The following is a 16,999-nucleotide window of genomic DNA, read 5'->3' as shown; positions in this document are numbered from 1 at the left end:
ATTTCTGGCAAGTTGAAGTTCCTCGTAAGAACAACAGCAGTTGATTTGGAAGCGTCCCTTTGTTATTTATAGAATAAGTCACTGGCACCATTGTCCTGTCTGTAGGTCTATAGTAGAGTCCCACAATGGCATCCACATTGTTTGTGTGCCCCTTGCTTCTCAACCAAAGGCTCCTAACTGGGCCATTGCCAACTGTGAGCTCCATGCATTCCAACCCTTCTATTACATACAGTGCCACCCCCTGCCTCTTCTGCCCTACCTTTCCCTCCTGAAGAGCTTGTAAGCATTTAACAGGGCATTCTCATCACAGGACTTGTCCCACCAAGTTTCCCTTATGCCCACGATATCAAGTCTCTGGGACAGGGTGAAAGCTTCCAGGTCATCATCTTTTGTTCTTCAAGCTGCTTTCATTGGTATAGAAACATTTCTACGTGTGGTGCTTTGTAGGTAAGACCTTGTGAAGCAGATGGAGGGATGCCATTAGTGCTCCTTTCCTCTAGTTTTGGCACACAATCCCACTGTTCATCACTGGCCAGCCTGGTATTTTCCCTTTCCCCTTTCCAGACTAGTTTAAAGCTCCATCAGTGAGCCCTGCTAGCTCCTGTGCTAGAACTCTTTTTCCCCTCTGCGAAAGGCTCATCCTGTCAGGTGTCAGTTGACCAGATGTTGAATAGATCATCCCACAGCCAAAAAACCCAGTATTTTTTTGCTTCCACCAGCCTCGGAGCCATACATTGACCTGATGGATCTGCCTATTCCTACCAGTATAATTCCTTGTTTCTGACAGGATCAAGCAAATCACTTCCTGTCCTCTTGATCCATCAACCAGTTGTCCCAATGCCCTGGAGTCTCTGTTGATTGAGTGCAGTGTATGGGAAAAGTTTGACTGAAAATCTTTATTAGTACAAGCATTTTGTCAGGGGAGATATCCTTCTGGGTCAGCAGTGACATCAGTGTAGGCAAGTTCCTTGTGCCCCAGAAGATGAGGTGCTGGTTGAGAATGGCCTGGGCCAGGAGATCATCTGCTGCACTGGTCCCTCTGCTCAGCTTCCCATGGCTGTGTCCTTCAGAAGAGCAGGACGGTGCGGATACTGAAAAGTAGAAGGGAAGGAGGGTTTGTAGGTGCTGCAGTGAAGGAGCAGGCAGTGGGGCAGGCAGGTGTGCCTGGGGACTGCCATCTTCTTTGTCATCCAGCCTCTTCCCAGCTGAGCTGCATGAGATGTGCAGCATTGGGGCAGCCTTCAAATCCCTGCTGAGGGGAACCCCTCGGGGGATAAGGCCACAGGATCTGTGCTGAGCTGAACCATGAGCAGGAGGGTTCCCTGTGCTGAAGGTGGCTCTTCCCTCTGGGCTATGGCAGATCTTCCCAACACTCAGCTCTGGGCCCTGCTTCCTCTAAAGGCTCAGGTGCTCTTTGGGAAGCCAGTGTTGCATGCTCTGTTGGCATTTTAGGAGAAGGGGTTTAGGTTTGCTGTCCCTCACTCCTGCTGGTCAGGGTCTCACCTTTTTCCCGCACGTAACAACTCAAATCCCTCGTTCACTTTAGCGAATGGCAGAGTGTGTGTGATCAGCGGCTCTGGATTGAATTTCTTCTCCAAATAGCTGGACACTAATTTGGGGATCGATGTTCTTGCCTTAAAGCCTAGAAACGGAAGTCAGGTGCATGAATAATGGGAGAAATGCTGTTTTGGAAAGGTGTTGTTACTGTGAGGGTCAGGACTGAGTGAGCAGTACTGGTGCCAGTCTCTTGTGAGATATTTTCTGCTCTTTGGGGTGAGTGCATTACTGTGGAAACAGGTACAGGATTATTTGCATGTCTAATGCTGAGGTGTGATATAATGGAAATGCAGTGCTCCTCCTTAATTGTCTTTTACTTGAAAACCCTCTTTGCCATGATTTGTCAACTACCATGAAAGGAAAAGTTGAAATATTTAAACTGTTTTCTAAAGTTTCATACCTCCCAAAATAGATCCCTTCCATGTACGCCCCGTCAGCAGAAGCATGGGATCGATGGAAATCCCTGAACCAGTATCCAGTACCCCAAGCACCACACAGACACCAGTGTTCATATTGCAGGAAGCCAAGGCAGCAATCTGATGGGAGAGGCAGGTGAATTAGACAAAGCCCTGATGAGTTGGTCAGGAAAATGTTCTTTCTGTGCAATCTCCTGCCCCATCCTGGTAATCTGAACACACATTCCCCCTTGTGGAGGAGAAGTAGAGATCTTGAGGCCGCTTTTCAAACTCATACTCTGTTTTTTCTCACAAAGATGTGCCCAGCAGTGCAGGCAGCAGGCAAGGAACTTGCCACTGGGGTGAATTTTGCCCTGACGGGAGCCTGTGAGTGACCGAGGAGGGAGGACAGGTGCTGAAGTGTCACCTACCATGGTCTCTGCTTTCCCAATGACCTCAAAGGAGTAGTCCACGCCCTGGCCAGTCATCTCAGTGAGCACCTCCTGGATGGGCTTGTTGAAGTCTTTAGGGTTGATGCAGTCAGTGGCTCCCAGCTCCTTGGCCTTGGCAAACTTGTCCTTGTTGATGTCCACAGCAATGATGCGGGAAGCTCCAGCCGCCTTGCAGCCGATGACAACAGAGAGGCCAACTCCTCCGAGGCCGAAGATGGCACAGGTGGAGCCTGGTTTGACCTGCACAGCATGGGGCCCTGTGAGTCTCCAGAGGGAGGAGGAGGAGCAAGAGGGGCAGGTTTCTTTTGCACAGGGTTGCTGAGGATGCAATGGTGGCCGTGGGGTGCTAAACAGGCCTGAATACCAACCTTGGCTGTATTGATGGCAGCCCCATAGCCTGTGGAAAACCCACAGCCAAACAAGCAGACTTTGTCTAGAGGTGCTGCAGCATCTATCTTGGCAGTGGCATACTCTGGGACCACAGTGTATTCTGCAAAGGTGCTGATCCACACGAAGTGGTGGATCAGCTTCCCTTTGCAAGTGAAGCGGCTGGTCTTGTCTGGCAGCAGGTTTCGTGGTTCACACATACTGTGGGGAGGTGCAAACAAAGCAAGGTGCTTTGAAATATAGAGCATTTTTTATGTGCATTGTAGGTGTCAGGCTTGTTATAAGGTCAGCCTCGTGTAGGTGTAGGGGAAGGCAAAACAGACTCACTGGGATTTCTGGCAGATGTTGGCTTCAGGATTCAGGCAGTAGCTGCATTCCCCACACTGAGGCATGCAAAGGGGAATAACTTTGTCTCCTGCACAAAGCAGATCTCTGTTAGTTGCCTTTCGCTCAGCAGGCCCTGCCTGATGGATCACCTCTCCTGAGCTTTCTGATGGCAGCAACCTACGATGAATCCTCTGCTTTGCCCGTCAGGATGAAATGCTCTAAGCCCCACTTGTGTACACAAGGAACAGAGTGGGAACGTGGATGTGAGAGTCTAGTGCAATGAGTGTGCAGTCAGGTTTTAAACCACTGACTCAGGACCAGAGGGAAGTTTCTGAGCTCCTGGCAGAGCTTTGAGGTCTGAATCCTGGGTGTGTGTTGCTTACCTGGTTTCACAGAGGTCACTCCTTCTCCAATGCTTTCTACAATCCCAGCTCCTTCGTGGCCAGGGATAACTGGGAATTTCACATTAGGCAAGGCACCTTTCAAAACATGTTCATCTGAGTGACAGATGCCTGTGGCTACAATCTGTTTGGAGAAGAAAGAGTAGATGGTGACTTTTAGAAATAGTCCAGCTTGCTTATCTCGGTTCATGGAAGGATTTTCCCCAGATCTTCTCTGGATGGTTATGGCCCATGGGTGGACACAGATCCCTGAGTCATATCCAAGCTACAGCCACAAGAAGAGCAATTGCCACAAGGGAGAAAATACGACTGAAAGGTGTTTTTACCTTGATCCGGACTTCCCCTGCCTTTGGAGGTGCAACTTCCACCTCCTCAATGGAGAGTGGTTTGCCAGGAGCCCAGGCAACAGCAGCTCTGCACCGGATAACCTGGAAGCAACCGAGAGGATTACACTCCATGGGAATGTTCACCTCTGACAAAAGGCCAGGGACAGTTCTGCAATCACCAAAGCCAGAGCTGCACAACAGGTGTCTGTGCACACTGCAGCACACATTTCTAGAGCTACACAGCTGTCCTGTGCTGCTTCCAGGGGGACTTGCTGGGTGGGTGGGATGTGGTGGGAGAGCAGAAACATGGGAGTACTCAGCTGTATGCGAAGCCAAACAGCGTTCAGTAAATGCTTTGTGTGGAATGTGAAATGTAAAATGAAGTGACTGGTGTGTCTGATGTACAGGGCAGATGTGACAGCAACGTGAGTGCTTCTGCATCTTAAGGCAAGCAGGACAGAACTTTTAGTTTCTGTGTGCTGAAGGTAACTAAAAAGAGGTTATGAAACAGTCCCAGTTTGGCTGGCAGTTGGATAATTTCTTCCCTTGCCATAAGGGATGATTTGTGTGTGACATTGCTCAAAGCCTTCCCTGATAAACACCAAGCTGTTTGGCATCAGCCAAATGGAGTTTGCAGCTTGAGAAGGGTATTGCCATGGACAAGGCTGAGTGCAGGAGGGGAGTGGCTGAAGAGGGAACCTCTGAAGAGCTGCGTTTGCTGCCAAAGCAGGAGCACAGAGTGGCACTGAGCACGAGGGTGTTTTTCAGAGCAGCACAAGGCTGTATTTTCTTTCCTGAGCTGCTGGGCAGGACAGAGGAGGAAAGCACTACCCAATGCAGGAATGGACGCATGCAGCTATGGACACATGCAGCTGTCCGAGAGCAGAAGCTGGTGTGATTCACAGAGCTTTGGGAGAGGTGGGGCAGTAAGGCGAGAGGGAAGAGGGCATGCAGAGCCGTGTGCAGGCTGAGCCTCGCAGGGCAGCTGGGAAAGGAAGATGGGAAATGCGATGTCCTTACTTTCCCCGCAGTGGCCATGTGGTCCAGGCAGAGCTGTGTCCGTGGCTGTCGCAGGCTGGAGGGAAGCTGCCGCCGGCCAGTGTTGTGCAATGGCCCAGGCGTGGAGCTGGAGCAGTCCCGGCGTGGCACTGTCGCTGGAGAGCGCTGGTTAATGTGTGTCGGGTGCTGAGGAGCTCAGGGAGTGAGTGCTGAGGGAGGAGCTGGCTAGCGGCAGGGAGGTGGATGGGGGCAGAAATCCTCCGGGAAAGCTTTTATCAGTGACCCTGCCCTTGGGCTAGTCTCTGCCCTTCCTGTCTGAAACGCACAGCGAACTCAGAAAGATCGGTTTATATCTTCCAGTTGCTTTCGGCAGGTGTGAAGGGAGGAGATTTGCGGCACTGCTGGGTCTTCCTCCGAGCCCCATTTTTGTCAAGTTGGATCATTTGACCTGGTGGTCATTCTCACCAAAATATTTATTTGAAAATGACTAATCATTAAAAAAAAAAATAAAGGCAGTGAAAACATGGTGTGGTGGATGGACCCACACATTCCTCTGGGTTGAAGCTTTACTGTCTGTGATATTGCAGCTATTTTCTCCTGAGCACTAAGGGCAGAATGTGTCAGGAAGGGATTTTTTTTCCAAGGACTCATTTGCTTCACTCCCATGTAACTGAGTTTGTGAATGGGTTGACTCCCCGTGGGCTTTTCAGGTTCTCCCAGAGCTGTTTTCTGCCCAGGTATTGGACAAGGTGATGTATTGCAGGGAGGACCTGGAGGACCAGGCTGAGATGAGCTCTCTAAGTTTGTTCTAACCTCCTCAGTAAGAAAGGAATCCTCCTTCTGTGGGGCCAAAAGGACACTTTTGTAAACCTAGGAATGGGATAATATCCTAGAATAATCCCCCTCAAGACAGAACCCCCCTGTCTTTTATTAGGAACCATTTAGAATGCTCTAATGAGAAGAACTTAACTCTTTAGCTGTTGAACAAGATTATGCATATATGAATATTTTGAATTCAATCAAAAGGTATCTGTTGACATTTGAATGCAAAGAAGCTTTGAGGTGATCAGAAAAAAAATGCAGCATTCATGAATCAGGAGGGCATTACTCTGTAGACTCACGCTTAGCACACTCAGCTCTTCAGTTGATTCACATGTCCTTCATGGAATCACAGAAAAGCTTGGGTTGGAAGGGACTTTTAAGATCACCTGGTTCCAACCCCTGACATGGGCAGGGACACCTCTCACTAGATGAAATTGGTCATAGCCCTATCCAAGTGGCCTTGAGCACTTCCAAGGATGTGGCATCTGCAGCTTCTCCTCAGCCTGTTCCAGTGCCTCAGCAAACTCACAGTAATGGATTTCTTCCGAATACATAAACTAAACCTACTCTATTTCATGCCAGTTATCCTATCAGTTCACCCAGCAGTTTTGGTGGAGCAGAGATATGGTGGTTCTCTGATATTTTCATGTATTTTCCTGGGCCTTGCAGTTCTCACTTTACACTGAAAGTGGACTGATTTAATTGCTTAGCCAAAACCAAAAATTCTCCTTAGGCTGTTCAGACAGACCCACTTTACACCGAACTCCTTGGACATAGATTAGTTAGCTTTGATTCCCATTCCATTTTCTGCATTGCACAAGAGCTGGAAAGCAGTTCCAGAGGACAAATGCCATGTGGCTGATATCCCATATGGCTGGTAGTGTTTGAAGTTTAAACCAACAAATGTTAAAAGTCCTGTAATAGAGCATGAAATCATTCACCTGCTTCCTAGGTAGCATTCCATACATACAGCTTATGATTTCTTCTCTCACATAAGGACATAAAAGCAAACAATGCTTCATGAACTGGTATTTCATGGCTCCTGAGACACGTCTAGTGTCTGCTGCTGAGTATATAACCTAGACAATGGTTGTGGAAAGGTCTTTCAAATGTGTACTATTGTATTTCCTTAAAACATCCATGTGATGCTCTCATCCATCAAACATGCAAAGCCACCATTGGTGTGAAGACAACATAGGTTTGAGAATTGCTGTCTGCCCTGCTTGCAGCTGTGAAGTGGCATGGGGAGCTGGCTGCTCTGCAAAACCTTTGACATGTATGTGATTACAGCATACATACAGTAGGGAGTTGATACTGAGATCCTGCTGCTGTGCAGCTTTTGGTGTACATTTAAGACAGGAGGTTGTTGTTTTTCTTCTTATCCCGGGAATAGAGAGAAAATTAGATCAAACTTGCATGTCAGCAGGCATGGATTTAATGATTAACACTATAACGGCTGATCATGTGTATCTACATTCTCCAGTATGTCCTCTATACTTGGTCTATATGATAATGTGTTTTACAAGTTTCAATAGTTGATCTGTGAGGTCAGATGTTTGTACAGACAGGCACAGACCTCAAGGTGTTTGTCTTCATCTTGGTTGTCAGTGTTCTATCTCCCTCCTTATATTCTGTTAGTTTCCAGTCTATATGAAAGAGGTGGAAAAATGGGAGACTATTTGAGAGAAATCTCAGTGGAATGGACTCTGAGATGCACTTCTGAGGGCTAAGTACAAATGTTATCTTTTCCCCTGCCTGCAGCAGTTTCAGTGCTTTGATAATTTTTATTTAAAAGATAAAGACAGGCATCGATGTTTTTATTAATGACTCAGCATGAATTTTGTCCACAGTGTAACTGGGCACCTGTTTCAGAGAAGATTTTGGCATTCCACTGTGAAGAACAAACTAGCCCTTATAGTAGCAGGTGTGGCTTTGCATTTGTTAGCAGGATTGATAATTCACCATTCTATAAGATGCCTTGTTGCTTGAACTTCCATTAGAACAGGATATATTGTGTACCTTGTACAAAATGAAAGGGGGATGTGGCAAATGAGGTAAGGAAAGTGAGATCTGCCCTGACATATTTTATATAGCAGAGATATAACAAAAATATTGATAAAGGTCTATTAACATGAAGACTTGATTCTATTCACCCTACTTAGAGAAGGAGAATGGCTGAGGGGGAAAAAAAGGTTTAAATAGAGAATAGGGCTCTTGGGGCAATTGCTGATTTTTATGTCCATGCTATCACAGAATGATGGAATATCTCTAATTGGAGGGACCCATATGGATCATAGCCTTGCTTTTCTTCTTTTTTTGTGCACTGTATGAATTTTGTTGCCAGAGCAGCTGTGATCACAGTAGCTCCTGTAGAATTTCACACTGCAATGTAAGGAGGAATGTTACTTTATGATTTCTGACAGCCTAGGTATAGTACCTCTAGCACCCACATTCATATGTGGTGGGACATAAATGCACATGTAATGTCCCTTCCCGATACTCTGAGGTTCTGTAAGATTGTCTGAGGTTGTTCCAACTTCAAAACCAGATTAGGAGAAAAGCCATGAGTCTGAGGTCAGGTGGATCTAAAGGATTAAAGAGGACAAATATGAATCGAAGAAGGAAAATATATGAAGAAAATAATAGAAAGCAATAAGGAAATCCTCCTGCTTAAATGAAAAGACTTTTGAGTAACAAGTTTTGCATTGGGATAATAGAATCAAAAGCTCCAGTGAAGTGCAAGGAGATTGCATCTACTGGCTTGCCTAGATCAACTAGGAAGGAAGTCAAGTTCGATAGGCAGGACTTCTCCCTCATAAATGCATGCTGGCTGTGACTGATGACTGCATTGTTCTCCAGGTGCTTTTTAATACTTCCCAGAATAACCTTTTCCATGTTTTTACTGGGCACTGAAGTGAGACTGAGAGGTCTGTATTTTCCAAGGTCTTCCTTCTTGCCCTTCTTGAAAATCCTGATGACCTTGACCTGCTTCCAGTCAGCTGGAACCTCTTCTGATTCCCAAGACTGCTTGGAAATCATCAAGGGAGGCTTTGCAATGACATCAGCTAGCTCCTTGAAGATTCTCAGATGAATGCCCTCAGGTCCCATAAATTAGTATGGATCCAGCTGGAGCAGCAGATCCTGCACAAGTTCAGAGTCAGCTGGGAGATGATCATTCTCTGAGTCATGGTGCTCCAGCTCAGGGCACTGAGACCCCCTTGGTCTCTCATCTGTGTTGAAGACAGGGGCAGAGAATTCCTTAAACACCTCCTTCCTGTCCATGTCCCTGTTTGTGAGGTGACCATCCTCATCCTGTTATAGGCCAATGTTATTTTCACTATGCCTATTGCCATTATTAGATTTTGAAAGAAGTTTTTATTGCCCCTCACATTTCTGGCCAGCTTTATCTCCATTGAGGTTTGGCCACACTAAATTTCTCCCTAGCGTGGCAAACAGAATCTCTGTATTCTTCCCATGTCATCTGACCTTGCTTGCAATGGATGTAAATGTTTCTTTTCCATCTTATTTCCAAGAGAACATCCCTGTTCAAAGCCAGCCTTCTGCCTCATCTGTTTCACTTGCAACAATTGGGAATTGCCTGCTCTGGTGCCCTTAGGAGGTGATGTTTAAAACTTGACCGGCATGGATGGACCCCAGCATCTGCAAAAACATTTTCCCAGGGGACTTTACTCACTAATTCCCTGATCAGCCTGAAGTCTGCACTCCTCATGTCCAGAGTTGAAGTTTTGCTGGCATTTTTCCTCCTGTCAGAGGAGATTTTAAACTCGATTGCTTTGCGGTCGCTGTGGCCAGGATGGCCACCAACCACTGTACTTGTGACATCCTCTCTGTTGACAAGCAGCAGATCAAGGAAGGAGGGCATCTTTCTGAGTTGGCTCCCATAGGACCTGTTCCATAAAGTTGCCATCCATGTTTTTTAGGAGTTTTCTGACCCAGGTTGTGCCATCTGTGTGATGCTCCCAGTTAATTTCTGGCAAGTTGAAGTTCCCCATAAGGACAACAGCAGTTGACTTGGAAGCGTCCCTTTGTTATTTACAGAATAAGTCACTGGCACCATTGTCCTGTCTGTAGGTCTATAGTAGAGTCCCACAATGGCATCCACATTGTTTGTGTGCCCCTTGCTTCTCAACCAAAGGCTCCTAACTGGGCCATTGCCAACTGTGAGCTCCATGCATTCCAACCCTTCTATTACATACAGTGCCACCCCCTGCCTCTTCTGCCTTGCCTTTCCCTCCTGAACAGCCTGTAAGCATTTAACAGGGCATTCTCATCACAAGACTTGTCCCACCCGGTTTCACTTATGCCAACAATATCAAGTATCTGGGACAAAGTGAAAGCTTCCAGGTCATCATCTTTTGTTCCTCAAGCTGCTTTCATTGGTACAGAAACATTTCTACGTGTGGTGCTTTGTAGGTAAGACCTTGTGAAGCAGATGGAGGGATGCTATTAGTGCTCCTTTCCTCTAGTTTTGGCACACAATCCCACTGTTCATCACTGGCCAGCCTGGTATTTTCCCTTTCCCCTTTCCAGACTAGTTTAAAGCTCCATCAGTGAGCCCTGCTAGCTCCTGTGCAAGAACTCTTTTTCCCCTCTGCGAAAGACTCATCCTGTCAGGTGTCAGTTGACCAGGTGTTGAATAGCTCATCCCACAGTCAAAAAAACCAGTATTTTTTTGCTTCCACCAGCCTTGGAGCTATACATTGACCTGATGGATCTGCCTATTCCTACCAGTATAATTCCTTTTTACTGCCAGGATCAAGGAAATCACTTCCTGTCCTCCTGATCCATCAACCAGTTGTCCCAAGGCTCTGGAGTCTCTGTTGATTGAGTGCAGTGTATGGGACAAGTTTGACAGAAAGCCTTTATTAGTACAAGCATTTTGTCAGGGGAGATATTCTTCTGGGTCTTGTCCAGGCATAGGAGGACCAGCAGTGACATCAGTGTAGGCAAGTTCCTTGTGCCCCAGAAGATGAGGTGCTGGTTGAGAATGGCCTGGGCCAGGAGAGCATCTGCTGCACTGGTCCCTCTGCTCAGCTTCCCATGGCTGTGTCCTTCAGAAGAGCAGGACGGTGCGGATACTGAAAAGTAGAAGGGAAGGAGGGTTTGTAGGTGCTGCAGTGAAGGAGCAGGCAGTGGGGCAGGCAGGTGTGTGCTCCCTTCTTTGTCATCCAGCCTCTTCCCAGCTGAGCTGCATGAGATGTGCAGCATTGGGGCAGCCTTCACATCCCTGCTGAGGGGAACCCCTTGGGGGATAAGGCCACAGGATCTGTGCTGAGCTGAACCATGAGCAGGAGGGTTCCCTGTGCTGAAGGTGGCTCTTCCCTCTGGGCTATGGCAGATCTTCCCAACACTCAGCTCTGGGCCCTGCTTCCTCTAAAGGCTCAGGTGCTCTTTGGGAAGCCAGTGTTGCATGCTCTGTTGGCATTTTAGGAGAAGGGGTTTAGGTTTGCTGTCCCTCACTCCTGCTGGTCAGGGTCTCACCTTTTTCCTGCACGTAACAACTCAAGTCCCTCGTTCACTTTAGCGAATGGCAGAGTGTGTGTGATGAGCGGCTCTGGATTGAATTTCTTCTCCAAATAGCTGGACACTAATTTGGGCATTGATTCTCTTGTCCTAAAGCCTAGAAACACAAGAAGGCAGCTGTGTGAATAATAGGAGAAATGCTGTTTTGGAAAGGTGTTGTTACTGTGAGGGTCAGGACTGAGTGAGCAGTACTGGTGCCAGTCTCTTGTGAGATATTTTCTGCTCTTTGGGGTGAGTGGGTTTCTGTGGGAAACAGGAGGATTATATGCATGTCTCATGCTGATGTTCAAAATATGGTGGGAATGCAGTGCTTCTCTTCAATTGCCTTTTACTTGAAAACCATCTTTCCTATGCCTTTTCAACTACCATGAAAGTGAAATCTTATATATTTAAACTGCATTCTTAATTTTCATACCTCCCAACACAGTCCCCTTCCATGTACGCCCCGTCAGCAGAAGCATGGGATCGATGGAAATCTTTAAACCAGCATCTAGTTCCCCAACCATCACAAAGACGCCAGTGCTCATATTGCAGGAAGCCAAGGCAGCAATCTGATGGGACAGGCAGGTGAATTAGACAAAGCCCTGATGAGTTGGTCAGGAAAATGTTCTTTCTGTGCAATCTCCTGCCCCATCCTGGTAATCTGAAAACACATTCCCCCTTGTAGAGCAGAAGTGGAGATCTTGGGGCCTCTTTTAAGACTTGTACTCTACTTTATCCCCAAGCCACCAGACTGCCTTTCTGCATCCAGCAGTGGAGGCAGCATACAAGGAACTTCCCTCTGTGATGAATTTTGCCCTGACAGGAGCCAGTGAGTGACCGAGGAGGGAGGACAGGTGCTGAAGTGTCACCTACCATGGTCTCTGCTTTCCCAATGACCTCAAAGGAGTAGTCCACGCCCTGGCCTGTCATCTCAGTGAGCACCTCCTGGATGGGCTTGTTGAAGTCTTTAGGGTTGATGCAGTCAGTGGCTCCCAGCTCCTTGGCCTTGGCAAACTTGTCCTTGTTGATGTCCACGCCAATGATGCGGGAAGCTCCCGCTGCCTTGCAGCCGATGACAACAGAGAGGCCAACTCCTCCGAGGCCAAAGATGGCACAGGTGGAGCCTGGTTTGACCTGCACAGCATGGGGCCCTGTGAGTCTCCAGAGGGAGGAGGAGGAGCAAGAGGGGGAGGTTTCTTTTGCACAGGGTTGCTGAGGATGCAATGGTGGCCGTGGGGTGCTAAACAGGCCTGAATACCAACCTTGGCTATGTTGATGGCAGATCCATAGCCCGTGGAAAATGCACAGCCAAACAAGCAGACTTTGTCCAGAGGTGCTGCAGCATCTATCTTGGCAACAGAGTACTCTGGGACCACAGTGTATTCTGAAAAGGTGCTGATCCACATGAAGTGGTGGATCTGCTTCCCTTTGCAAGTGAAGCGGCTGGTCTTGTCTGGCAGCAGGTTTTGTGGTTCAGACATACTGTGGGGAGGTGCAAACAAAGCAAGATACTTTGAACTACAAAGCACTTGTATTTCATTGAATAATGCACTGATAAGGCTGTCAGTCATGTCATGAAGTCAGCCCTACATAGTTGTAAGGGAAGGCAAAACAGACTCACTGGCACTTCTGGCAGTAGTTGGATTCAGGATTCAGGCAGTAGCTGCATTCCCCACACTGAGGGATGCAAAGGGGAATAACTTTGTCTCCTGCAAGAAAACAACATCCTGTGTTAGGTGGCCCTAAGGGTGCTGTCTGTGTGAGAGCTAAATCCTGGGAATCCTGTGTGTGTGTGTGTGTGTGTGTGTGTGTGTGTGTGTTGGTTACCTGGTTTCATAGAGGTCACTCCTTCTCCAACGCTTTCCACAATTCCAGCTCCTTCGTGTCCAGGGATAACTGGGAATTCCGCATTGGGAAAGACGCCTTGCCGAAGGTGATCATCTGTTCTACAGATGCCTGTGGCCACAATCTGTTAGAAAATAGTGGATGTCCTGACTGCTGTCATACTCAGTTTGTGGAAGTCAGTTTCACAGATATGTTATGATGCCCCTCAGTCAGTGCTGACACTCCACGGCAGCACACTGAACCCAGGCTGGGCTTCCCCCTTCTGCTCATGCTGAATGCTCCCTGTGGCTTTCCTCTGCACTGAGCTGGAGGTGGAACTGAGAAGGAGGCCACAGAGGGGGCACCAGGATTTTGTCCTGGAGAGCAAGGGCTTGCCTAGGGGTTGCATAGGAATTTCTGTGCAACAGCTTAGGCAAGGACTAGTCTGAAAGGGAGCCCCTGGCAGATGGTGCATTTGAACTGAGGCAGCTCTGGACAATTAAAGCCTCACAGAGGACACAGATCCCTGAGTTCAAGCCAAGGTACAGCCACAGGAAAAGCAATGTCCACAAGGGAGAAAAATATGATTGAAATGTATTTTTACCTTGATCCGGACTTCCCCTGCCTTTGGAGGTGCAACTTCCACCTCCTCAACAGAGAGTGGTTTGCCAGGAGCCCAGGCAACAGCAGCTCTGCACCGGATAACCTGGAAGCAACCGAGAGGATTACACTGCATGGCAACATTTGCCTTTAGCACACGGTTGGGGGAAATCATCCTGCAATCACCTGAGCCCAAGGTGTTCAACCTTGGTGGTCCTCAGCTGCACCTGAAACCAAGTGATGTTCAAGAAACACTGGCCTAGTTTGAGGTCTGAGGAAACCCCATTTGTGGTTTGTTCCCCAAAGACGATCAGGTAGAAGCTTAGAAAATGATTGGGTTTTAATGGCTTTGGGTGATTTTTCATAATGTTTCCATATGTTAATGCCCAGATTGTGCTCTCATTGGAACTGTGTATGCTACCTTGTGGAAATGTCAATTAGGAGCTTTGCTGTCAGCCTTGTAAGATACTGGGCTGAAGGTGAGGGAGAGGACTTATGGAATTGTCACCATCTGATTGGCAACTGGATCATTTCTTCCCTACCAAATTCACAACTTTTTATGACATTGCTCAAAGCCTTCCCAGATCGACACAAAGCTATTTGGCATCAGCCAAATGGAGTTTGCAGCTTGAGAAGGGTATTGCCATGGACAAGGCTGAGTGCAGGAGGGCAGTGGCTAAAGAGGGAACCTCTGAAGAGCTGTGTTTGCTGCCAAAGCAGGAGCACAGAGTGGCACTGAGCACGAGGGTGTTTTTCAGATCAGCACAAGGCTGTATTTTCTTTCCTGAGCTGCTGGGCAGGACAGAGGAGAAAAGCACTACCTAATGCAGGAATGGACACATGCAGCTATGGACACATGCAGCTGTCCGAGAGCAGAAGCTGGTGTGATTCACAGGGCTTTGGGAGAGGTGGGGCAATAGGGCGAGAGGAAATAGGGCATGCAGAGCCGTGTGCAGGCTGAGCCTCGCAGGGCACCTGGGAAAGGAAGATGGGAAATGCGATGTCCTTACTTTCCCCGCAGTGGCCATGTGGTCCAGGCAGAGCTGAGTCCGTGGCTGTCGCAGGCTGGAGGGAAGCTGCCGCCGGCCAGTGTTGTGCAATGGCCCAGGCGTGGAGCTGGAGCAGTCCCGGCGTGGCACTGTCGCTGGAGAGCGCTGGTTAATCTGTGTCGGGTGCTGAGGAGCTCAGGGAGTGAGTGCTGAGGGAGGAGCTGGCTAGCGGCAGGGAGGTGAATGGGGGCAGAAATCCTCCGGGAAAGCTTTTATCAGTGACCCTGCCCTTGCACCGTTCCCTGCCCTTGGACCATTCTCCGCCCTCTCTGTCTGAAAGGCACAGAGAAATCAAAAAGATTCTCCCCCACCCGCTCCCACTCCCGGCAGGTGTGAAGGGAGGAGATTTGCGGTACTGCTGGGTCTTGGTCGGAGCCTCATTTTTGCCAAGCTGGATCATTTGACCTGGTGGTCATTCTCACCACAGTATTTGCAAATGACTAAACATTAAAGGAAAAAAAAAATGAACAAAAAAAAGAAGGCTGTATCTGTTGACACTGGGGTGCAAAAGAGATTAGAGGTGATCTGAAAAAAATGCAACATTCATTAATCAGGTGGACATTACTCTGTAGATCATGTAGTTCTAACCCCTGACGTGAGCAGGGACACCTCTCACTAGATGAAATTGGTCATAGCCCTATCCAAGTGGCCTTGAGCACTTCCAGGGATGTGGCATCTGCAACTTCTCCTCAGCCTGTCCCACTACCTCAGCACATTCAGAGTAGATAAACTAAAGCACATACGAGTAGATAAACTAAACCTACTCTCTTTCATGCCAGTTATCCTATCAGTTCACCCAGCAGTTTTGGTGGAGCAGAGATATGGTGGTTCTCTGATATTTTCATGTATTTTCCTGGGCCTTGCAATCCTCACTTCACTCTGACAGTGGACTGATTTAAGTGCTTAGCCAAAACCAAAAATACTCTTTAGGTTGTTCAGACAAACCCACTTTACACTGAACTCCTTGGACGTAGATTAGTTGGCTTTGATTCCCATTCCATTTTCTGCATTGCACAAGAGCTGGAAAGCAATTCCAGAGGACAAATGCCATGTGGCTGATATCCCATATGGCTGGTCGTGTTTGAAGTTTAAACCAACAAATGCTGAAAGTCCTGTAATAGAGTATGAAATCATTCACCTGCTTCCTAGGTAGCATTCCATACATATAGTTTATGATTTCTTCTCTCACATAAGGACATAAATGCGAACAATGCTACATGAACTGGTATTTCATGGCTCCTGAGACACATCTAGTGTCTGCTGCTGAGTGTATAACCTAGACAATGGTTGTGGAAAGGTCTTTCAAATGTGTACTATTGTATTTCCTTAAAACATCCATGTGATGCTCTCATCCATCAAACATGCAAAGCCACCATTGGTGTGAAGACAACATAGGTTTGAGAATTGCTGTCTGCCCTGCTTGCAGCTGTGAAGTGGCATGGGGAGCTGGCTGCTCTGCAAAACCTTTGAAATGTATGTGATTACATCAGGGAGTTGATACTGAGATCCTGCTGCTGTGCAGCTTTTGGTATACATTGAAGACAGGAGCTTGTTGTTTTTCTTCATATTCAGGAAATAGAGAGAAAATTAGATCAAACTTGCATGTCAGCAGGCATGGATTTAATGGTTAACACTATAATGGGAGATCATGTGTATCTACATTCTCCTGTATGTCCTCTATACTTGGTCTATATGATAACGTGTTTTACAAGTTTTAATAGGTGATCTGTGAGGTCAGATATTAGTACAGACAGGCACAGACCTCAAGGTGTTTGTCTTCATCTTGGTTGTCAGTTTTCTCTCTCCCTCCTTATATTCTGTTTGTTTCCTGTCTCTGTGAAACAGGTGGAAAAATGGGAGACTATTTGAGAGAAATCTCAGTGGAATGGACTCTGAGATGCACTTCTGAGGGCTAAGTACAAATGTTATCTTTTCCCCTGCCTGCAGCAGTTTCAGTGCTTTGATAATTTTTATTTAAAAGATAAAGGCAGGCATCAATATTTTTATTAATGACTCAGCATGAATTTTGGTCCACAGTGTAACTGGGCACCTGTTTCAGAGCAGATTTTGGCATTCCACTGTGAAGGACAAACTAGCCCTTATCGTAGCAGATGTGGCTTTGCATTTGTTAGCAGGATTGATAATTCACCATTCTATAAGATGCCCTGTTGCTTGAACTTCCATTAGAACAGATATATTCTGTTCAGATATATTCAGATATATTGTGTACCTTGTACAAAATGAAAGGGGGATGTGGCAAATGAGGTAAGGAAAGTGAGATCTGCCCTGACATATTGTATATAGCTGAGATATAACAGAAATATTGATAAAGGG

The 16,999-nt window shown here is 47.2% G+C and overlaps 2 protein-coding genes and 1 long non-coding RNA gene across 3 annotated transcripts in view; 1 reads left to right on the top strand and 2 right to left on the bottom strand.

Annotated features, from left to right (window-relative positions):
• Window positions 1-16,999, top strand: part of LOC146437906 (uncharacterized) — a 48,957-nt gene that overhangs the window by 14,284 nt on the left and 17,674 nt on the right. The window lies entirely within an intron of this gene.
• On the bottom strand, window positions 878-5,129 carry LOC146437910 (alcohol dehydrogenase 1-like). Its single transcript, XM_085057958.1, has 9 exons — window positions 4,866-5,129; window positions 3,846-3,947; window positions 3,502-3,643; window positions 3,119-3,206; window positions 2,773-2,992; window positions 2,384-2,644; window positions 1,958-2,093; window positions 1,504-1,642; window positions 878-1,091 (listed from the first exon to the last, which is right to left on the bottom strand). Exons 1-9 carry the CDS (start codon window positions 4,881-4,883, stop codon window positions 1,067-1,069), a joined length of 1,131 nt encoding a protein of 376 aa, XP_084914084.1. The 5' UTR covers window positions 4,884-5,129; the 3' UTR covers window positions 878-1,066.
• On the bottom strand, window positions 10,535-14,882 carry LOC146437909 (alcohol dehydrogenase 1-like). The gene is made up of 9 exons (XM_085057959.1): window positions 14,627-14,882; window positions 13,621-13,722; window positions 13,020-13,161; window positions 12,814-12,901; window positions 12,455-12,674; window positions 12,066-12,326; window positions 11,626-11,761; window positions 11,169-11,307; window positions 10,535-10,765 (listed from the first exon to the last, which is right to left on the bottom strand). The coding sequence occupies exons 1-9, from the start codon at window positions 14,642-14,644 to the stop codon at window positions 10,741-10,743; spliced, it is 1,131 nt and encodes a 376-aa protein (XP_084914085.1). The 5' UTR covers window positions 14,645-14,882; the 3' UTR covers window positions 10,535-10,740.

This window comes from Lichenostomus cassidix, chromosome 4, assembly GCF_008360975.1.
Source record: "Lichenostomus cassidix isolate B80296 chromosome 4, HeHo_3.0, whole genome shotgun sequence".
In the NCBI taxonomy this organism is placed as follows: domain Eukaryota; kingdom Metazoa; phylum Chordata; class Aves; order Passeriformes; family Meliphagidae; genus Lichenostomus; species Lichenostomus cassidix.
The sequence above is the reverse complement of the archived record's forward strand: the minus strand, read 5'-3'. Positions and strand labels throughout refer to the sequence as shown.

Coding starts and splice junctions, on each gene's coding strand:
- LOC146437909 (XM_085057959.1), bottom strand. Junction 11,762..12,065: donor TTGGGAAAGCAGAGACCATG/GTAGGTGACACT, acceptor CTGTCCCATCAG/ATTGCTGCCTTGGCTTCCTG. Junction 11,308..11,625: donor GAAGGGGACTGTGTTGGGAG/GTATGAAAATTA, acceptor TTGTGTTTCTAG/GCTTTAGGACAAGAGAATCA.
- LOC146437910 (XM_085057958.1), bottom strand. Junction 3,644..3,845: donor CAGGGGAAGTCCGGATCAAG/GTAAAAACACCT, acceptor TTCTCCAAACAG/ATTGTAGCCACAGGCATCTG. Junction 1,092..1,503: donor TTGTTACGTGCGGGAAAAAG/GTGAGACCCTGA, acceptor TCTACTTTTCAG/TATCCGCACCGTCCTGCTCT.